General features: G+C 46.6%; 1 protein-coding gene across 1 annotated transcript in view; it reads right to left on the reverse strand.

The window, feature by feature from the left end:
- DYNC1H1 (dynein cytoplasmic 1 heavy chain 1) overlaps window positions 1-17,408 on the reverse strand; it is a 45,487-nt gene extending 28,079 nt beyond the window's left edge. Inside the window, exons 1-26 of the mRNA XM_061998557.1 lie at window positions 17,071-17,408; window positions 14,461-14,548; window positions 12,820-12,993; window positions 12,350-12,605; window positions 11,725-11,911; window positions 11,278-11,549; window positions 10,941-11,168; window positions 9,273-10,349; window positions 8,817-8,996; window positions 8,104-8,253; window positions 7,723-7,869; window positions 7,438-7,578; window positions 7,126-7,302; window positions 6,908-7,018; window positions 6,706-6,825; window positions 6,248-6,487; window positions 5,583-5,738; window positions 5,104-5,217; window positions 4,425-4,535; window positions 4,137-4,346; window positions 3,614-3,760; window positions 3,244-3,410; window positions 1,637-1,810; window positions 743-908; window positions 474-662; window positions 201-389 (exon numbers count right to left, since the gene is read on the reverse strand). Of these exons, the coding sequence (XP_061854541.1) occupies window positions 201-389; window positions 474-662; window positions 743-908; window positions 1,637-1,810; window positions 3,244-3,410; window positions 3,614-3,760; window positions 4,137-4,346; window positions 4,425-4,535; window positions 5,104-5,217; window positions 5,583-5,738; window positions 6,248-6,487; window positions 6,706-6,825; window positions 6,908-7,018; window positions 7,126-7,302; window positions 7,438-7,578; window positions 7,723-7,869; window positions 8,104-8,253; window positions 8,817-8,996; window positions 9,273-10,349; window positions 10,941-11,168; window positions 11,278-11,549; window positions 11,725-11,911; window positions 12,350-12,605; window positions 12,820-12,993; window positions 14,461-14,548; window positions 17,071-17,341 (5,442 nt within the window). The 5' untranslated portion in view covers window positions 17,342-17,408. The remainder of the gene's footprint in view (window positions 1-200; window positions 390-473; window positions 663-742; window positions 909-1,636; window positions 1,811-3,243; window positions 3,411-3,613; window positions 3,761-4,136; window positions 4,347-4,424; window positions 4,536-5,103; window positions 5,218-5,582; window positions 5,739-6,247; window positions 6,488-6,705; window positions 6,826-6,907; window positions 7,019-7,125; window positions 7,303-7,437; window positions 7,579-7,722; window positions 7,870-8,103; window positions 8,254-8,816; window positions 8,997-9,272; window positions 10,350-10,940; window positions 11,169-11,277; window positions 11,550-11,724; window positions 11,912-12,349; window positions 12,606-12,819; window positions 12,994-14,460; window positions 14,549-17,070) is intronic.
- Between the last annotated feature and the right edge of the window lie 5,022 nt (window positions 17,409-22,430).

The raw sequence follows: 22,430 nt of genomic DNA on the forward strand, positions 1-22,430 counted from the left end.
GTCTATAACATGCTATCACACATTAAGCTGACCATGGTGGAAAGCCACCTCTACCTACACAATCTGGGCTTGATGTAGCTGCTTCAACTGCACAAAACTTTTTCCTTGAGGAAATCAATCTTAGACCAATCAATCTTTCCATTAAATGTTTAACAATTCTCACCTGTGAACCCAGAGGAGGAAAGGAGGTTTTTACTTACCAAGTGCTCCAGTTTCCTTCTGCGGAGAGGTGGCTGCTCCATCAGCACAGAGTCTGCCAGGACATTGAGTGTGACCTCAACATTGGCCAGCACAGACTGGAGAGGACTGTTGTCTCCACCCACACCATTGAGGGCTGACTCCACATTCTCAGACCACGCAATCTGGGCTGACAGGACAACAAGCTGAGCCTGTGTAAAGAAAAATCCTCATCAGGTAGTCTTCCTCACTGAACTAACCAAGCTGCAGTATGTTTAAGTGTTCCACATTGATACCTGGTACTTGTCAATCCAAGAGATGTAGACTGCTGGATCAATGGAAGTTGCTTTTCCAAAGATTTCCACTTCAGTGACAGATTCTGCAAGCAATTTAGCAAGGGTTACCCTCATTTCCTTTTCAACAAGAGTGAGCCACTCATTGATCTTGGGATGCTCTGTGATGGAGACGGGTGTTTTGAACAGCACCTGTGAGAATCAGGTTTAAAGGTCAGCTCACGTTCACTTATCTTCAGAATGTTATCTGAAAAGAAACCCTGCAGCTATACCTCCTCTCCTTCACGTGAGGATATTCCAAGAACCACAGAATTGTCTTCGTTGAGGATGATGCTGGAAACACCAGCAAACATCTTCTTGAAGTGTTTCTGGAGCTTAGCAACGTTTTTGCTGTTTCCAATGATTTCAAGCAAGTCTTCATCACCAACAAAATAAAACCTGATGATTACATAAAACAAGATCTGTATCAGAACTTCAACCATCACTTTTCATTTCTTTGTGCTCAACTGATGGCCAATACACAGGAGTAATTGACAGTCGTTTCCCCAACACTGCCAGAGTGCACAAAGCATCAGTTTGCTAGAAATTATACTTCAGTTCTAAGGCTGTCAGTTCATGTGGTCTGTACCATATCAAAGTGTGTACATGCTCCGTACTGTGGATTGTTTTCTTAACTTATCAATCCCTGAAATACTCACAGTACAGCTTGGGATTAAATTAAGTCTATTGGGGAGGGAGAACTCCCTTTCAGTGCCTCCCTCACACTTAATCTCTCACAATAAGTGACAAAGTAATTGAGGACTACAGGTAAGTCAGAGCCAGTGACCTAAATACTGCATTGTGACAGTTCAGACACATGTCCTTCAACCCAATGGCAGAATTAAGCAGTTCCAAACAGGATTTGTAAGTTGACAGAAAACATCTGCAATGGTTCCTTAAGCAATATCTGAACACTACAACCAGCAAGTTGAGCAAGTACAGGAAGTTTTAGTCCTGCTGAGAAGTAGCTACAACTGCACTCTGTATTTAGGCAGCACAGATTTAAATGGTCAGAACATCTCATATACATGCAACATTTAGCTACAGGTAAAAGTTTTACAGTACAGTACACTCCTGATGCAGAAACATCAAGTTACTTCAAGAGACAACTGAAGTCAACTTCCTACCGAGGGAAAGAGGATCTCTCCCTTTCCAGGTATTCTCCCAGTGCCTTCTGTATCTTCCCGAGCAAGTCTGCCAGTCTCTCTAATGACCTCTGCACACCTTGGATGTTAAGAACATCCATCACAAGGGGAGACTTGGACACCTTCTTCATGAGTGCCAAAAACTCAGTGCTGATGCTGCAAGTGAAATAACACAACATATTAGTGCAAACTCAGTAACCACAGGCTGTCACAACACCAGTTATTTGTCTCTAAATGACCACTGTCTCTCTAGTTGCCTCAGCATCTGTTGGTGGGAAATACAGAAGTGCCAAGGCTCATTTTTTTACCACTTGATGGAAGGGGCCAAAGCTGAACGGCCCCAGGAGCCATTCAGCAGGATCTTGACTGGCTTAAAAGTTGGGTAGAGAGGAACCTCATGAGGTTCAACAAGGGCAAGTGCAGAGTCCTGCATCTTGGAAGGAACAACCCCGTGCACCAGGACAGGCTGGGGGTCAAACTGCTGGAGAGCAGCTCTGCAGAGAGAGACCTCTGACCATGAGCAGCAATGTGCCCTCGTGGCCAAGAAGCCAATGGCAGCCTGGGGGCGTCAAGAAGAGTGTGGGCAGCAGGTCAAGGGAGGTTCTGCTCCCCCTCTACTCTGCCCTGCTGAGGCCTCATCTGGAGTCCTGTGTCCAGTTCTGGACTCCCCCCAGCTCAAGACAGACAGGGAACTGCTGGAGAGAGGCCAGGAAACATAGGGAAAAACTTCTTCGCTGTTGAGGTGAGAGAGCCCTGGCCCAGGCTGCCCAGGGAGGGTGTGGAGGCTCCTTCTCTGGAGATCTTCAAGACCTGCCTGGACACCTTCCTGTGTGACCTGATCTAGGTGGGACGTGCTTCTGCAGGGAGGCAGGGGGCTTGGACTGGATGATCTCTAGGGGTCCCTTCCAACCCCAACCAATCTGTGATATTATCAATTGTTGCAGCTGCCCTAGAGAACAGAAGGATAAATTCCCCAAATAGCTCTTCACCTACTCAAGTCCACAACAACAAAATCTACTTTCTTTGCAATGTTCAATCTATCAACTCTGTGTCTACCTTTCTCCATTTCCTGAAGATGTATGTAAATCTGGTTCTTAGATCTCACTGGAACTGTGTATTCCCATGAACAAGATGACCAGAACAACTTAAAGCAGAGAGGAAGAAAACGATGTTTGAAGGGTATGACTAAAGGCTGTGGTAACAGAAATCATCCTGCTGGTTGCAGCCACACCACCAGTAAAATCCTTGGGGGTAGCTGACTGTGATTAGCAAGAAAAACCACCTGAATCCCAATTGTGTTCTAAAAATTGTACATCAGCTTGTTGGATAGAATCACAGAATGGTAGGGGTTGGAAGGGACCTTTAGAGATCATCTAGTCCAACCCCGCTGCTAAAGCAGGTCCACCATGTACATCTTGCCATATTTGTTTACGTGATGGACTTACACCTCCACAGAGCTGTAATCCAGCTGGATCACCTAAGAATATGGTTAGTCTTTCAACTCAAGAGTGCTACACTGGAATAGTAAGTGGCAGGCCTGTCCACAGGGTGCCCAGAGGCAGGCAAGAAAACAACAAAGCAACTGTTACCTCTGGAACCGCTGGGTCTCCACAGGCAGCAAGTGCTTGATGTCTGCGCTACCAGTAAAGATACCCTCCAGGTAGACCCATCGCCTTTGGACATCTATCCAGACATCAAAGAGTGCCATGATGCGGTTCAGCTTATCCTCCCAGCTAAGAGCATCTTCCTCAAACACCTGAAAGGTTAAATGCCACATTAATAGTTATTTGAACAGCACCAGGAGTTTGACTGCCAATAGTTATCAGTGGAATCAGTTTGAGAGTTACAAAGCCTGAATATGCCATTGAGTGGGAACACGGCCACTGCTGACAAATAGATAAACTAAAGAGAGGAAGAGAGAATTAAATGAGGGTTCTTCAGCCTTTTTCTCCACTTTACCTTGTAGTATGGTGAGAGCTTCATAGCTGACACACTGTTAATGTGCTCTTTCACTTTGTTGAAAAGGTCATCCCACCCACGAATCAAACGACATTTGTTCTGGTAATTGACCAAGTCCAGTTCGTAGGTGTTCCACACTTCTCTTATCTGAAGAAAAAAGGAATGTTTAAGGTGTGACATCAGTCCCTTCTGCTCCAACACAGTTTACAAGGCAGAAATGTATTAACAGTGATCAGACTTACTTTTCTACCCAAGGATTTTGGGTTTATGCTCAGGCTTTTGTAAAAATATTGAGAGGAGGATGCACTTGGGTAAAACTTAAGGGGCAGTCTTTGCAGTCATTATCAAGGGCTGCCAGTCCCAAACAAAGCAAGCTTCAGCAGAGGAGGTATGCACAGCTCTCTAAGCTCTTCCCCAAACCAGTGTTCCATGGAGTCTCAGCACTTGTATCAACAACTCAGAAACACAAGCTAACTATGCAAGCGTCAGCCACCTGGCAGAAAATACAAGAGGTGATACTAGCCTGCTTCAAGAACTCTTCCAAAGCCATCTCTCCCTGAGCCACGAGCAGTACGTCCTTGACAATTGCTTCATTCCTCTGTAAATCCACATCCCAGATCTGACCCAGGGTCAGTTCTGAGACCACCCAGTTAACATGGAGCCTCTTCATCAGCTGTTTCCAGTGACGGTCTTTGAGCGCTTCGGATTTCAGTTCGATGACCAACATGTTTATCTACAGAAGGCAAAGCAAGTTACATTCTCGAACCTGGAACTATAAAATGCCTGCATTTTGGAAATGAGTCTAACCCACCTTCATGTAGCCCTTCAGAAGTCTCTGAACATACTCATAGGAGGCATACTGTCGCAGGCGGGCAGGGAAGTTTTTCAGTTGGTTCAGCAGCCCATCTAAGTTCTGTCGAAGCTGTCAGTAACACAAAAGCCACTCAGTACTTCTGTGCAAGTACTTCTTGTACAAGTTTGAAGATGTCTGTATAGCAGAAACCTCTTGCTAATGAGATTATTGGCCATAGGGGTCTGTCAGTATTCTATGGATCTCCATCAGATGTGGTTACTCTAGAACTGGGAATGTAATCTTATTGGTCTGATTCAGGTTTATGACATAGTACTGCCACAAGCAGTTTAGTGTTCCTACTGCTCCCTATCTCCTGAGCATTGAACTGCTGCTGTTCATCCAACCATGTAATTAAGTTTCCCTAATGAAGTCAAATAGCCTATGTAAAACCAGCATAGCTGCTTCTCTGTAACCAGTCCAGTCTCCACAACTGCATAAATCCCCTGCAAAATTACTTAAGTTGTGACAAATCCTGTGTATTTTTTAACTTAACATGAGAAGCGTGCTCTCAAGACACTTAAAAAGGCACCTAAACACTGAAAATGATCTGGAACACAACTGAGCATGTCAATTTCGAGAGGTCTAATTCCTAGTTTGCATAGACCCGTGGTTGTTTATGGACACAGAAGAGAAGTACCTTGCGAGGCTGTACTGAAACCCAGGGTTGTTCTTTCATCTGATCAATCTGTTCCCAGACCTTAGAGAGCTCAGACCAGACACCCTTGAGATCCTGCAGCTCTTCAAGGGCCACCTATAGCAGAGAATATATCAACCATCAGCAGTTATTCCTGATTTCTTTACAGTCAGTAGCATGGCAGAGTTAAACAGGAGACTTTTAATATGTCAAAAACCTTCAGCTAGCTTACCAGTTCAACAGAACTGCAACAGCAAGTGACCCAGATGAGATTTTTTTGCATCTCAGGTCACCTAATAGCTTCACAAGAATAAGACAGTCGTGGAAGAAACCACAGAAAGCTTTGTAAAGCTAGAACTGAACAAGTGTGGAGATTGTGCCTTGACACTAGTACGTCACAGGCTACAAGTCACTCTCTTAAGGGAGAGAGATGGAACTGCAGTGTTTTTATCTGAAAGGGATGCTGTGTGAGCAAGTTGTACCTGGACACGCTCCTCACTGCCGCTGAGCAGTCCTGTATCTGTTAGTTCCAGAGCTTCCTTGGCCTTCGCACACTTCTCGCGATCATCCTTCAGCCTACCGAACTTGCCTTCGTAGATGGTAAGAGCCTGCAGAGCCTCCTCTGGACGCAGGTTCCCCTAAAGCATTCACAGGGCATGTTCATCAAGAAACCCTACAGCTAAGTTAAAAGCAAAGACTGAAAACTAAACCCTGGTTTGTCTCATTGTTTTCCCATTTCCAGCTTGCTGACAACAAGGCTACGTGCTAACCCAGGATGTCTCATCCCACTTTGACACACAGTTTTGGGCTTTACTAAATATCACCTTAGGGGGAAAAATAAAAGGCAAAAAAGTAGCTTGGTTCTGAGTTCTCCTGCATGTATGCCTCTGACAGATCCCTTGTTTCAGCCAAAGCTTGGCAGGAACTGAAGTCACCTTGCTTTTTGCACCTAACAGGGGGGTAAATTTCCCTCTGCCACTCTGCCCCACCAAATCAACAGATTGACAGGATATTACAGAATCCTCAGAAATGTGCCACCATCCAAGACAAAAACCAACAAAAAAGCATGAAACCAAATGTCCTGTTGCTTACTGAGTGCAGAGAATCGTTCTCATTTGCTGAATGAGTATTAATCATCACTGCTTACTGTCACAGGCTTTGTTTTCTCCCAGTCTGTTAGCAGGTCGGTTGTCCGGCTCTCCACTGCACGATCCTCTTGCACTATCTTCATCTGCAGATTGGCTACTTGTTGCTGAATGGCAGAATCCTTCCTACGCATGATGTCATTAAAGGCACCCCATTCTCCTTCAATGTTGTCAATGTACAGCCAAGAGGATGGAAACTGGAACCTTTGTTTCTCAAGCAAGCGCTGACCATTGCGATAAAGCTACAAGAGACAGCGGTTGCAAGTGAAGGTGATAAAACTGACTGAAGCCATGTGGCCAAACACTCAACGTCACTTAACAATCACTCACTACAGAGCTCACTATCCCTTGGGATATGAAACTCTAGTCTGTTCCCAAGAGAACTTGACTATCACAAAGCTGCATGTTAAAAGCTAAGCCTGACGTTTCCAGAGCAAGAATCATTTGCAAGACCACATACCTCAACTTGCTTTTCAAACTGCTTGATTTTACGTTTCAAGGACTGCACGTATGTGATGAACGTCACCGCATCTGACGTGCTGGCAGTGTCCACTGAATGCTGCTCTAGCTCTTGACGGGACTGTTTGGGGAACAAGTCAGCGGTTTAGAAGTCTACAACAGTTGATCTGAAAGTGAAAGAATGGAATGTGGATCCACCTTACCTTAGAAATTTGGGAATGAAACTCTGTCATATTCTGACCAAGCATTTGGCCAAATTTGCTGAGCACTTCCTTGTGCCAGGAGTCGTATTTCAAGTTCACCTTTGACTGGACCTGCAGTTACACAAGAGTAACCTGTCAGCCTTGCTACTTTCTGCTATACTATAGCCCCAATCTGAAACGTAATGCATTCATCACAAGCAATAATTATAATTTCTTACCTTGCCATAGTCTATGACAACAGGTCCAAACTCCTTTCTGGTTTCTGCGTTGTCAAATGTTCCTCTTGCCTTTCTTATCTGAACTAAAAGGGCTTGCCACTTGTTCAGGTCTTCTCCTAGACGGTTGTATATGTTTTCAGCCTGCATATCCCACAGACACTGGTACTGCAGCCAAACCTAATTGAGATGTTTCACAATGTTCAGAACTTCTCCAGCATACTCCAAGAGATGTGTCTCCCCAACCCCCAGGAAAACTGAGAGAAAAGTCCATGTTCATTTCAGCTGTACCACTACGTGGTGTCAACCTCCTACCTTGACATACTGCTCCACTTCAGTCACAATTCCCATGACAGCAGAGTATGACTCCTCCAGAGCCACAGGGCCATCAGGCATCCTTGTCAACGCATTACGATAGAATTTCTCCTCCTCAGACAGCTCATAATGCACTCCAACCTAAGAGCCACAATTACACATCACAGAAATGAACTTCTAGAGCACTCAGATTCAGTCCTAGAGCAACAAACCAAGACAGTGTGCACAATTCATTGCAAGGCAAAAGTAACTGCTCAGACTTAGATATGGCTTCAATACACTTACCTGGTATCTCTGGCTTTGAATTCTTGGTAGCGATAGGATGACCATCTTCCAGGAAAACATTTCTTGGTAAAGTTTGTATCTACACTCTTCAATTGGTGGATTCAAGTATATCACCTGGTTGGTTATTCTTAGTTCATGCACAATGTTCTGCAGAAACAATAAACATCCTCAGTTTTACTGGCAGATACTACTACATGCAGACAAGAACTCTGGATTTCCACCTGAAAAATCAGCTTGCACCTGAATGGGAGGAGGCAAGTATTCCTCCAAAACCACATGCACAAGAAGTACCTCCCATATAAGCCTCAGATACAATACTTGCATTAAAGAAATGACAGTAAGGAGCGAAAAACATCCAAAAACTCTTGCAACAAAACCCACCTTGATCTTGGGTTCGCCACCGGGCTTATGGCTCACTTGAGGAGCGTCTGTATCCATGTCAACTTCTGCTTTGTCATCTGCTTGTCCAAGAAGAACTTGGGTCCAGGCTCTCAGCCCAGCTTGCAAACGAACACCCAGGATTCTTTCAATCTAAAGAAGATAAACCACATTGGAGTAAAAAGCTGATTTGCTGCATAAAGATCTGTGACATTGATATACTCTGACACCAGGCACACCATGGCCCCTCCAAGAAGCAAGTGCTCCTTCAGTAAGTCAGTAAAGAGGTTTAAGGGTTGTGGTACATTTTCACTGAGTATCAGTTAAAAGCTTCTCCTGTCCTCATGACTTTTTAATGAAATTAAACAATTTTAATTGCTTTGAAGCTGGCCCAGTGTCCAATCACCTGAAGTGTAAGAGGCTGAACCAAATATGGAGGCAATGAGTCCTTGCTACTGGCACAGCAACACTTCGAGGCAGCCTAGCTGTACCAAACTTGTCTTTTCTAAGACAAAACTCCCCTTGAATTAATTGATCACAAAAGTCAACAGCTAAATCCAAACAGCTCTTCTATCTCCTGCCTACTGAAAGCGCACTGGAATTTTCAGCAAACAGGGAGGCAGAATTTTCCCTGGGTGACTAGGAAAAGCAGAATCGAATCCCCACTTTAATCATGTTCCCTCTAAATATGTGCTACTACTTGATCTCTGACCTACCTCCATATCCAGCTTATTGACCCAGATTGGCAAATTTGAATAGGAATGGAGATTTAAGTCATCCACAGCTTTCTGGACCCTGTTCAGGATTTCAGAGAAGGTCTTGTGATCGTACATGCACGTTTCCAAGGATCTCACTTCCAGGTCTATCTTCTCTTCGATAATGAGCAGATCATCCACCTGAAACGGTTAAGGAGAAACGGGGTGCTCAGTTGGACAAGTTAGACAGAGGCATCAGTAATCATGCAGGAATGGTTAATCCATTTATTTGGATGCAGCAAGTCTTAGCAATTTCAGTAGTGCCAAAAGATCCATTCAGCTGGCCAATTTGTGCCAACCCAATCAGTTATTTAACCAAATTGGTACTGAACAGGCCATCAGCTATCCAGTTCTGCTTTTGGTTAACCACTGGTACACAAGTATCAACTCTGTTAAGATCTGCAAGGTAACACAAACCTTCTCCTGGAAACTGAAGACAGTCTCAGCTAAGCGCTGGACGTATGGATCGAGTTTGTATGACTCCCACACAAGTGCAATTCCTTCTGCAATCAAAGCCTGCACCTCTTTCTTCAAGCCAGCAACCAGAAGGGAGATGGTGTTACGCTCTTCTACTTTCTCACACGTTCTTTCATACGTCCGGACGCTTTCGATGAGGGAAATAGCGAACGGATAGAGCTGGTTTGCTTGGTGAGCTTTGTTGACAATTGCTAGTGGGACACGAAAACCAAGCCACTTGAGGTTCCGGACTTCTTTTGAAAGTGTGATTATTTCTGGGAGGAAGTTGACTTTGAGCTTCAGAACATTTCCAGTTCGACCTCTAACGCGAGTGCTTTCAATGGTGAAGATACGGCCAGACACGCCAAGGTTGCGCTGCTGAACTTTTCTCGCCCAGTCATCAAAGATCTCCTGAGTGTTGAGCTTCATGCGGAAGCTATCTCCATCCTGCTTCAGCTTCTGACCTTCTACGTGGTTCTCCCAACCTTTGCCGAGGACGTCCTCCACACGCTTCATGTAAGCGGTCAGCTGCCTGTCGATCTGTTTGGCCCAAATGATAGAGCCGGACACGGGAGGCAGGTCACGGACGTGACTCATTTTACAAGCCTGGCTCTGCGGGTACTGCACTTTAAACTTGTCGTGAAGTGACTCGATGTCATCCTTGACGCGCTGGATCAGCTGCGTCTGATACTCGCGGATGGCGCCGCGGATGTGGGGCCTGACAAACAGGGCGTTGAAGCGCGAGAAGATCCTGAACATCTCGTTGGCATTCTTTGCTGTGCCAAGCTGGTCTCTCAGACGGGCCGTTATTCGCGTTTCGACTCTATCGATTCTTTCATCGTAGCGTTTCATTGCCGCCTCCCAGGCTTCTGTGCCTTCCTTGGAAACGTCCAACCCGTCTACTTCCTTAACGTTCTCGTAAGCAAGGTTGACTTCTTCAATGGCGTTAGCATCTGCAGCATCGAACAGGACCTCTGCCACTTTCATATCCTGCGGTTCGGGCACCTCTCCTTGATTTTGCTGGGCAACAGCAGTTACCTGCGTTAGAATCACAGTTTAGTGAGCTGGAGGCTTCAATGTGGACCTACAAATAGCCTGTTGTAACAAGCATTGCAAACCTCCCTACAAATCGGCGCCAAATCCTTCACAGACTCTCAGTCACGTTTCAGATTTATGTTCCACTAGGAATGGGGCAAGAGTTACTTTACAAACTTGCCCTACTGTGCAGCATAATCCCATTTTCTATTGAGGTTTAGCCAAGCTCATGTATTTACAGATTCACTCATCTCCTCTATGTGGTGTCCACACTTGCTGTGTCTATCAACGTGAGCACAGTCACGCTCCGTGTGATGTGCATCAGAACCAAAGCTCACACAGATCCAGGCGGGACCTGTTTTGGCAGAGGGGTTGAACTGGGTGATTGCTAAAGGTCCCTTCCAACCCTCACCATTCTATGCAATTCTATATTAGCAAGGCTTCAAAACTACTTTTGGAAGCAAACAGCAAGCCTGAACGTTACATTAACTTTCTGCTGGCAACTTTTTAAAGCAACAGCAAATGCCCTCTGAAGTCGAGAACTCTCAAAGGAGCTGCACAGATCTCGTGTCTGATAATGACCAAGAGCATTACCTGAGGTCGCAAGACTCTCACAATAACTGCCCTCAGCTGCTCATGCTGACGTCTGAATTTCCTCATTTGATCCAGACGACCCTGGAGTTTCCTGTGAGCAGGATTGATACGCCACACCATCTTCAGGTTCTCCTCCCTTTTTCTTTTCACAATATCTCTCAGCAGAACTTGCAGCTTCTCATACTCGTCATCCCAAGTCTGGAACACTTCAAAGCACGCCACCATTACCTGAAGAGAGTTTTAGAACAGGAACTTTAACTCCTGAATGAAATACTTCTGAAAGTCACCATTCAATGCAAAAAACACAGCCGTCAGCGTCACGAAAACATGAACATACCTTCTCAAATTCTTCATAGGCAACGTGCATGAGTTTTCTGGTTCCCAACACTTTAAGCAGCTGGGAGCTCAGGTCTCTTGAAATAGCCTCCACCAAGCGCAGTGCCCTTTGGATGGGGTATTTTGTGTTCCTGATTTTTCTCAGATGGGTAAATATCGCAACGAGGGCCTGCCTTATTTTGTCCAGCTCAGTAGCAGACAGCAAGTCGTTCAGTGGAAAGTCTTTCATCAGTGGGTTATAGTCATTCACCGTTTCCAGAGCCTGTTTTAGACCTAAACGTAACAGAAATCATTCTCAGTATAACTTTGCACTCCATTAATCAAATCCATCCCTTTAACCAGACCAAGGTTACTCTAAACAGCATTGTTTGGACCTCAGTGTTAAAGCCTCATAACAGGTTAAGTTCCATCAGACATTTGTGGAAAATGTGATGAAGAGCCATTTCACCTGTGTCTGTATCAAAGCTGACAGTTGCATGGAAACGTTTGCCATGTTTCAGAATATCCAGAGTCAGCAGAACTTCTGGGCTTTCACGTTTCTCCTGAATGCGATACAGAGCCCTTTCCAGATTTAACCAGAAGCTTATCTCCTGTAATGCAGTGCCTGATGCAGGATCTCGATCTAATTTGGTCACCTTAGAAGGAACAGAAAGAGAAGGAAGGGAGAAAAGCAATGAATTTCTATGCTTCAAATGCAAAAACGTACTCTGTTGCTAAATATCACATCATCTACAAGGTTTTAATAACCCAAGCTCAGAGAGTTTTGGTGTTCATTCTGTAAGGAGTGGAGTCACTGCAGTGCAACAACAGTCAAAAGTTTCATTTCAGTGGTCCTAAAGCTCAGGTTACTTGCAGAACAATTTAGTCCCGACTCCAGATTAGTCTTAAGTCTAGTCAAGAATTAAGACTTTGTCTCATTTAGACTAGTGTCTCTGGTGACTCAGAACACTGGTCTCAGATCCTCAGAGTACCCTGTACAGAGCAGTACCTCACCAATCACACCATGAAGAAGACACACAGTACCACACAGCAGCTCTCATGCTGCGGTCTAGTACGTGGTTGCGTTATTTTACCTTCTGTATCTCTCTAATCCAGCGGTTGACTCCAGACTGGAGCTGATTGAGGAACAATGGATCCTCAGCCTTCTCCCCAAAATCTGTAACCTTTGGTTTTTCTCCACGTTCGTAGCACTGCTTGGCAACATTAGTAATAGTTGCATGGATGGGCAGACTAATCTCTGGGATCTCAATATTCTGCTGCAGGTGCAAGAGGCCCATTTCAAGTTCTGCAATCTTTTTCTCAACTGAAGGAGCCATCTTATCTCCATCCCTGAAAAAGCACGGATGTTTCCACATGAGAAGCCAAACCAAAACCCACACACAACACGTTTAAAGCCATCTGAACTACATTCCCAGTCAGAAGCAGCATCACACGCAACTGCACGCTTGAACAATTTCACCTTTCAACAGCCCAACAGTTTAGTTTTTATGAAACACCTCCTTTAACTCATCAGCAGAGAACAGCAGTGTTTATACTGAATTACCTGTCTGCTTTGCCAGATTCTCTGATATAGGACTTGAAAAAGGGAGCAACAGCATTGCTAATGAAAGAGTGTAAGGTTTCATACGGAGAATCTTCGCTGAGAGTGAGCACTCGCAGCTGGGAAGACACCGGTTTGTCAGCATCGATCACTGGTGTACGTTTAATGAAAGCCAGGCTGCAGAACAGAGAAGAGAGTTACCAGCTAAACACTTAAATGGCAGAACAGCTTTAACCTGACTACAACTTCAGGTAACAGCAGTTGAATGCTAATCTGCACTGTCATACTTGATCATCTTTCTTCTGAGACCTGAACACAATTCTTCCAATAAATACATCTTTGTACCTTGGGATGGGTCTGTGTGGAGCTGCTTATGCTTGGTAACAGGGGAAGGAGGCTGCAGGGCTGCCTCTGTAAGCAGTTCCCAAAACTTCTCCCAGCTCTGGGTTTGGACCCACTTTGGCCTGGCTGGGCCAATCTGGTGCCTCTGCCATCACTATTTAAGAACAGAAGTCTGTAGTGCTTGGGAGAAGGTGAAAGAGTAGGGCAAAATGGAGACTCACGTGGACCTTGCAGTCAGAGAAGGGAGAAGGAGCAGTATCAGACCAGAAACTGCCCTGTACCCCGTGGTGAGAACCAGGCTGTGCCCCTGCAACTCATGGAGGGCAGGACTAATGATTGCCAGCAGGCCCAAGGGGACCCTGTGCCAGAGAGGGTGATTGTTGGAGACTCCAAGTCAGAGGGGACAAGTGCTTTGGACTCTGAGAAGGAGGAAGCAGAGAGGACCTGTGCAGGGCTGCCCAGTGTGAGGGACCCTGTGCTGGAGCAGGAAGGGCCTGCAAGGAGCCCGCCTGCCCTGAGGCAAGACAAGCAGCAGCAGCCATGGGGAAAGGACTGACTGAAACCTCCATTCCCTGTCCCACTGGGCCATTCAGAGGGGTAGGATGTAACAATAAGGGGATCAGGAGGGAGCTGGGGGCAAGGGGACCTTAAAGGAGCTGGTTGCACTTTTCACCACTCACCCTACGCTCTGTTGTTTTCGGTTGGGTATTGCTGTTTGTTATGGTTTTAGCTGGTGGTGGATTAAGTGACGTTTCTTTCTCTTCCCCAAGCTGAGTAGTCTTTGTCTGTTTTGCTGGGGACTGTGAGAGGTCAGCGAGCCCTCCCTGCCCTTAAGAGGTTCCAAAGGCCCTTGGTACTTATGGCTGATCATGATCCTTTGCTCCCAGATGGGCCTAAACCACTACACACCTCAGGGATCAATCAGCTTGACCAGGCACGTCAGAGGCTCACTTCATGAGAAGCTTCAGAGGAAAACATGCGCTAATATGTGACAAATTGCAGGACTCAGATGTAACCCGAGATTATTCCACCCCAGCTGAGTATGTTATATTTGCATGTATGCCAAATCAATGACTGTTTCTTTACCCTCAGAGTTTAAGTCCTAAGTCCGTTCCTTTCAGCCTCATGACACTTGTTTTATCAGAGTCTCCACCTTCAAAAGCCATTGCCCCACATGAGTAAGAACACTGCATGAAGCCCTAGGAAGACTGAAGGGACATTTGTAGGTAAAGTAGGGAACTCTGCTAGTGTAGGGGTTGCATTCATGGGGTAAAAATGTTGAGATCTATCTTCCTAACTCACCTGTTTGATTTTATTCCATAATGAATGTCAGTGCTGATAGTGTAGGAAATGAACTCTTTTTCCTCTTCTCCTTCATCTCCAACATCCTCTGCAAACAAAAATGCTATGTAAGGACTGGTTTATTTCTAAGGCACGTGCCGCTCTCAGCCATCTCCTCTTCTTATTTTCTAACCTTTAATTGCTATAATTAGGTTAAATTTAGCTTTGCAACACCCCTCGGGCTCAGAGTGGGTTAATTGTTTTAGGCTGCTATAAATAAACCGATATAACATTACAACAAGGAAACTACAACTCACATTCTGAGAGAGGATTCTTTTTCAACACAGGACGTGCATTTATTTGCAGGGACAGCCAGCGGGACAACTAGACTTCATTGAGAATTTAAACATCTGCTTGTTTTCTTACAGTGGTTGCTTTGTATTTGCAGAGTTTTATCCTTGAAAGTGATTTGGAAATTAGGTCTCTGAACAGAAACCTCCTGCCCAAACAAAAACACAAGGCATGAGGAGTGTTCAGGCACTAGCAGAGCCAATGCATGGCAGATGATGTAATTGCTGAGGATGCAGGCACTGTGCTGCAATGCAGCGATTTTGGTGCAGAAGGTTACTCCCTGGTGAGGGACCACAGATACGTTACAGCAGACTCTCGTCCTTTCATCTTTTAGCCCTTCACAGGAGACATAGCCTTAAGGCTGTCACATTAGAAGCCAGGTCACAGAACAACACTGCAGCAGGCACCATCTGAAAGCTGTTGGCAGGCTGTGCAGCTGGTGATACCACACTGCAGTCTTCATTGCTCAGAAGTACGGCTTCTGGTTTGTTTCACTTGTTACCAGCAATTTACCCCATACTATCTAGTCCATGCACAAGTTTCAGTAATAAGACTGTTTTACCCACATTGGGAAAAACAAGAGCTCCATATGCTGCTGAAGGTTCTGAACCTGTTAAGTTTGAAGACTGGCTGTCGATCAGAAAATCCACTCTCCTCAAATCACTGCTATTAAACCAGAAGACATCAATGGAAACACCTTCTGCCCACAGTAAAATTAGCTTCAAAAACACAGAGTAAGTGTCTCAATTTAACCATATATCTATAACCATGCCTATGTGACAAGCCCCGAGCTAACTGATCCCCACTACCTTTCACTACTTCCAACCTGAACTAACGAATCCCAAACCCATGAGCCAGCCACAAGAGAAATTCAGAAGTCATCTGTATAACATATCAGCATCCAACGGATTTTCCTTAACTCTTGCTAAACACTGTCCCACTGTTGTTCTTCCCCTGGCACCCCGCGGATTCTGTTACCCCTGCAGAGAAATGAAGTCCCAGAATTTGAAAGAGGAAGGAAGACCACTAGAAGAAACAGGCATAAATTAAACCATGAGGAGTTATTTTAAGCAACATTTTAAGTTCACAGTGAACAGGGTGGAAGCAGCATGTTCCCTTCAACGTGCAGAAACTCTAGGGCGTACACAGTCCTCCTACACCACAGCAGTTGGCGCAGGGCATGTATCTGGTATCTTATGCTAAAGCTGTTGCCATGTTCAGTGATGCAGCAGAAGTATAACTATACTAAGATGTGATATACATCTACAGGGATGGAAACAGAAGCACACCAGGAGCAGAGATTCAGGAGTTTGATGCTAAAATCTTGCAAGCTCAGGCTGGCAGGCATGTGGTCATATACAAACTGCAGGGTTTTTAATAGCATGGGTGAACAATATGGGTGTTTTATAGGCTGTTTGATAGAAAAAGCCTTACTAACGAAGTCTAGCTGTATTTTATTATTACTCCTTAGGATGGACTCTGTGACAGTGCCTGATTACAAACAGATCCATTGACGAAAAAGAGCCGTTTCAGGCAGCATTTGATGAGGTTGCTGACAACGGCTTACAAGCAGCTTCACCACCAAGCTTTGCTAACTAAACAAAGGCAATGCAAGCTCTGCATCTTGACTTATGAAGGCCTGATCTAGGTGGAGCTGCCTCTGCAGGGGGGTTGGGCTGCGTGATCTCTTCCAACCCCACCATTCTATGATTCTATGAACTCCGAAGGCTTGCTAATTAGCCACGGAATAACGCTTTTTACAGGCTGACTCCGGCAGCGTTTTCTTGTAATTCTCTCCGAGGTTTTCTGCTCGTTTCGCTCCGTTTCAGACCGGTTTCCTGCCTTGTCATTTCCCGGCACAAAGGAGGCGGCGGTACGAAGCGCCGACAGCCTCCTGACGAGGCCCTTTCGCTGCTTTACGAGCGGGACAGGCCACGCAGCCGCCGCGCACAAACCCCTCGCCCCCAGACCCCGGCACGGCGACAGCTCACGCCCCGGGCCCGGAGCTGAGGACCGGGGGAGCCCGGGCCGGGCGGCGGCAGGCAGCGCCGCTGCCGCAGGCCCTGGCCTACCGCCCGGCCTCACAGCGGGGCGCGGCTCTCCCCGCGGTGCGCCAGCCCGGAGCCCCCAGCCCCGAGGCCGCCGGGGAGGCCCCGCGGCGGGCGGGGGAGCTCGGAGGAGCGCGGGGGAGCGCGGCGCGGCCGTCCCACGGCGCTAACGGGCGGCGGGAGGCGCCGCCGCCATTTTGCGAGCGCGGCAGCCGCCCAGCCGGCGCCTCACCTTTGAGGGTGGAGCGCTCCACCAGGACCGTGTGAACCTGCGGGTCGGACAGAAACTTGCGCATATGTTCCACGGCGCCCTTCTCCTCCAGCACTGCCTCCAGCACCGCGGGGGCTTCGCCGCCGTCCTCCAGCAGCAGCGGCACCAGCTTGCGCAGGTGCTTCTGCAGCACCGACACGTCGGCCACGTTCTGCACCGCCGAGCCCGACACCTCCATGCCGCCGTCCTCACCGCCGGGGCCGCCGCCCCCACCGCCGCCGGAGTCGGACATGTCGAGGCAAGGACAACAGCAGGGCCCGGCGCGCTCCGCCCGCCCAGCCGCCGCCCCAGCAATGGCCCGCCCGCCGCGCCGCGCTGAGCCGCCGGCACCGCCCCGCCCCGCCGGCACCGCCCCGCTAGCGCCGCCCCGCCGTGCCGGGGGAGCCTGGGAGAGGCGGCCGCCGCTTCCCACCGCCTCCCGCCGCGCCGTGCCGGGGGAGCCTGGGAGAGGCCGCCGCCTCCCGCCCCGCCGTGCCGGGGGAGCCTGGGAGAGGCGGCCGCCGCCTCCCGCCCCGCCGGCTCCCGGGCCTGGCGGGGCCCTCCCCGCGCTGCAGCCCTCGCCCGCCCCGCACCTGCCCGCGAATCGAACAAGCCATGGGTTGGAGAAGTTCCTTGAGGAAGGAGAGGACGGTAGCGCATGGGAAGGGGAAAAGCCTCCAACCCCCCGCCCCCGGCACCCGCTGGCCGCAGAGCCCTGGGGAGAGGTGGTCTGGCCTTGCCAGCCCCGTACAGGGAAGGTAAAGCAGCCCCGAGGCTCCTTTGTCTGAAGATGAAAATTGTTTACTTATTTGATGTTAAAAATAAACGCGGAAGGCGTAAGAAGAGGTGGCACAAATGACACTGGAACAGGCTGCCCAGAGGGGTTGTGGATGCTCCTTCCTTGCAGAGCTTCAAGACCCACCTGGACACGTTCCTGTGTGACCTGATCTAGGTGACCCTGCTTCTGCAGGGGGTTGGACTGGATGGTCGCTAAAGGTCCCTTCCAACCCCCACCATTCTATGATTCCACGTTTCTGAATCAAGCAGCAGGGGCAGATAAGGCAGCGCTGAGCTTCAGGGAAGGACCATCCCTGTGCCTTTGACTCTGGGCACTTATCTAGGTAGCCCCAGTCTGTACAGGTTAATGAAGACAGAACCTGAAACATTAATCCCACACTGGTGGGAGACTGTTTCCCTAAAGAACAGGACATGAACAGAGGAAAAGCACAGCTGTAAGAATCACAGAATGTTCAGGGCTGGCAGGGAGCTGCAAAGCTCATCCAGTGCAACACCCCTGCCAGAGCAAGATCACCTAGAGCAGGGCACACAGGAACTCATCCAGCCGGGTTGGAATGTCTCCAGAGAAGGGGACTCCACAGCCCATCTGGGCAGCCCCTGCCAGTGCTCCGTGTTTATAAATGTTTAAAGCTCTTTTACAGCTGTCAGACAGACGCTTGTCCTATCCTGCCCAGTGCAGATGTTTGGTCTAAAGTATTAATCACTGCAGCTCATTGCCACTGAGATGAGACAATGCTGATCCTCCTTGGCTAAAGTAGTCCCTTCCCATCCCTAGTCGTGGCTGGTATTTGAACACACCTGGGAGAGGGCAGTGACATTCCAGAGCAACTCCACTGACTCACATTGAGTACACTGGGGCCATTGGGTGCCCCACAGGCTGAAAACTCCAGATTTTGTTCCTACGGAGGTGGAGAAAGGGATGTCACCCAGAAAAAGGAAACCAGGCAAACAAAACCGCCTCTGAGCTCATTTCCTCAGGGGGATACACATGCAAGTGCACCAAGACCTTCAGGCCCAGGATCTGTTCAGATGTAGTGCACAAGAAATCAGGAAGCAGGACATCCTGCCTGACAGAGGAACTCCTGACCTGTAAGCCACTACACAAGCACGACTGTCCAGCTAGGATACTAGGAATCCAGAAACCCTAGACACATAGCCCAGCTCCTCTATTTCTACCAGGAAGAAAACCCCCATGCTAATGCTCAAGGATGCTCCTGAGGGGTTTAGGGGTAGCAGTTTAACTTCGAAAAGCCACTGATTTCTCAAGCAATAGAAAATCTCAAACCTGCCCCTCCCCCAGCCTTATTAGAAAGGTAATTTTTAGCTTTGATGAAGATAAAAACTAGCAGTACTCATCTGAATGTTCTGTTTACAGAGTATAGCTACTGAGATCATGTTTAATACAACACTCACCCATCTCCATTTTCCAAAATCTAGTTTGCTCACACTCATTCCTCTACAGGCAGGTTATGTTTTATTATTACATTTCATATGAAAGAGCCATCTTGGCTTGGCTCTCTGAATTCCATCAAGGCCTGCCTGACTGCCTTCCAATGAGAGGAGAATCATCTACTACTGAAATCAATACATTAACATCCTGGCCTTCAAGATGGCCATTAAAAAAGTGTTGATAATACTCTTAAGCAAACTAGATCCACCTTGAGTGTAACTTAGTACCTCTTAGGAGGTCAGCTGAAAGTGTTTGCATGCTCTTTCTTCCAAAACAGATGTCATCTGCTGCACCAAAACCTCACAGAGTGTCTGTAGCTTGCAAAGCAAGATGCAATAGCTCATTACTGCAAAGATGCTGCCAGCAAAGAAAAGTATGAATAAGGAAAGCAAAGTATGGAAGAGGAGAAAGCAGGGCAGAGAGGAAATGAGAATTCAACTAATTATTTATATGGTGCTCCTGACTTACAGAAACAAGTGGCATCAAAACACCCCAACAAGTCTTGTCTCACTGGAGGTTTCAAGGCCAGAAATTCTCCATGTGCAACAAGACTTTATGATGTGAAGAACAAGTCCAGGATCTGGATATTTAAATGCTAGTTTACCTGCAACTGAAAGCCACTTTGTACCCCTTTCAACACTCCAGCCTTACCTATGATGCCAAAGGGAGAGAGATGAAGATGTACATTAAGGAAATCAAAGCAATGACAAGATAAACTAGCTTTTTGTACAAGTTCTCATGTTAATGCCTATGGAGAGAATTTAGCTTGCTTAACCAGAGTGAAAAACAGTTGATCTACCTCACCTGTCTCTACCTAAGGTTCAATGTCCTATTCTTGGGTAAAAATGTCCTTTTCCTGGCCACCAAGACCAGCCACCCAAAAGGCAAGACTGCCCACATGACACATCTCCCTCGTCATTTAACTGTTGGAGAATCCGAATGACAACTAGGACTTGGCGAGGTTTGCTCCTGGCAAATGCCATACAACATACATACAAACAAAACCTTTTTGATGCCATAGAAGACATCTTCAGGAAAAAAAAAGACAAGACTTTTTTTCTTTGACTAATAATTTGGTAGTATTTGGGACTAAAACCAAAACACCCCCAAACAAGTAACAGGAAGGACAAACCACCTCTCTGATCTCTCCTCCTCTCCCATCTCTCATTTTTTTTGCATCTAATTTTACAGCCAGAAGACCAGAAAATTTACTATGGCAAGGCCTTCATGCTGGCATAAACCCTCTTCCTGGGGTCTTCTGGATCACAACAGTGCCTGAAATAGCTTGAGGCCCTCTCCCCTCAATGCAATAGAGTAAATGGTTATGAGACTTCACCTTTTGTGTGCAGTTCTTTGCTTGTACAGGAGTGAACGTGGTCCCAGCAGGATCAGGTTCTGAGAAAGGCAGCTGCAGTCATGCTGCTCTTCAATTGTGTGAGCAAGGAATAACGTATTATCTTCTTTAGCTCCACAGTAAATTCTCCCTTGGGAATATTTTCATACAAAGTCTTTAACTACATCAAAGTTTTATTTCATAAAGACAGCTCAAGCCAAGTCTAATAAAAGAAACTATAATCCAGGGAGACAGTGGCATGGTAATTAGAACACCATTTCTTAATTAGCTATATGCAGTCAGTCTCCACAATCATTACACAAAGGACAAGATCCAAGAAGCAGAAATGCTTCACTTCTAGACACATGGGCCCATAATGGAACCAGAACAATACTTGGGGCAACCTGCAATTGTAGCTATCTCTTGTAAGCACATATGTGCAAACCTCCAAGCACAAGCACACTTGTCCTACACTAGCACATTGCAGTCCAACCCCCCTGCCAGAGAAGCATCACCTAGAGTAGGGCACACAGGAACTCCTCCAGCTGGGTTTGAATGTCTCCAGAGAAGCAGACTCCACAGCTCATCTGGGCAGCCCCTTCCAGTGCTCCCTCACTTGAACACTGAAGAAGTTTTCCCTTGTGTTTCTCTGGAACCTCTTGTGTTCCAGCTTGTCCCCATTGAACCTCTCTGCATCTGCTCCCCACAGCCCTTCTCACACATCCCAGGTGTGGCCACTTCTTGAACACACCTGCAACTCAATAAAGTATTTATATAGAAAATACACGTCAGTGCTGTCAGTATTTTACAACACTGTTTCAAGAGGTATTTGACCCTGATCTTCTAGACCAAGCGCTCAGTTGTTTAAATATCTAGTTTTTGATTCATGGTTAAGCTTGGGGGTGTAGCTGATGAGTTTACTTCTGAGCTCATGCAGAAAACATTCTTTCAGTATGCAAAGGCTTCAAATCTCATCAAGTCAGATATGGATCCTAGGCTTACACATCCCAAATCCCACCCCAAAAACCTCCTCTAACTGAAAGTCGGCTTAACATGAGTAATTTCCTTAGCTCTTTTGAAGGGTTTTATAGATTAGAGAGGAAAACAATTTCTACTGCAGACACTGTTTCTTACCCTCTCTGCCACTTGAGCACATACCACCTACCACACTACAGTACCGGATTGTATGGCTACTGTGCTTGAAGCCTGTAAATGCAGGAGCGTTACAAGGGAAAATCCTGTGGTATAGAAGGTGCACAGAAGGTATTTCACAGTTGTAGGCTGGAGACTTCTCCACTTCCTTTCAGACAGCTGTTCTAAAAGTGAAGGGGTTTTTTAGTGACTATTCATGATTCCCTTTTTTTTACTAATGGCCTTTTTCCTTTGGGCAATTGATGAAATCATTTTCATTTGTACACCTGGATGCTGCAAACACTGAACACAGCCCCGAACCACCCTGTGCTAAATTTAGTTTCATGAAGAGCAAGTAAAATTCACATGTTCTTTATTTGTCCATATAATACACCATTTTTTTTTCCTTTAAGTTTTAAAATTAGATAAAAGCATCTTAAATGGCAGGTGTATGAAGTTCTTCAGAAACAATGCCTCAACAAAAGAAAAACCGAATTACAAAACGTTAAAAAAGATGTGGGTACATTTGAACTTAACATTCCACTAACACATAATGGTACAGATATTGTCTAATGAAAAATAATTGTGCCACTTACCTCTTTTTGCTGTTTCTAGGAACTTTTTATTCTG

Source organism: Colius striatus, chromosome 6 (assembly GCF_028858725.1).
Source record: "Colius striatus isolate bColStr4 chromosome 6, bColStr4.1.hap1, whole genome shotgun sequence".
Lineage (NCBI taxonomy): Eukaryota > Metazoa > Chordata > Aves > Coliiformes > Coliidae > Colius > Colius striatus.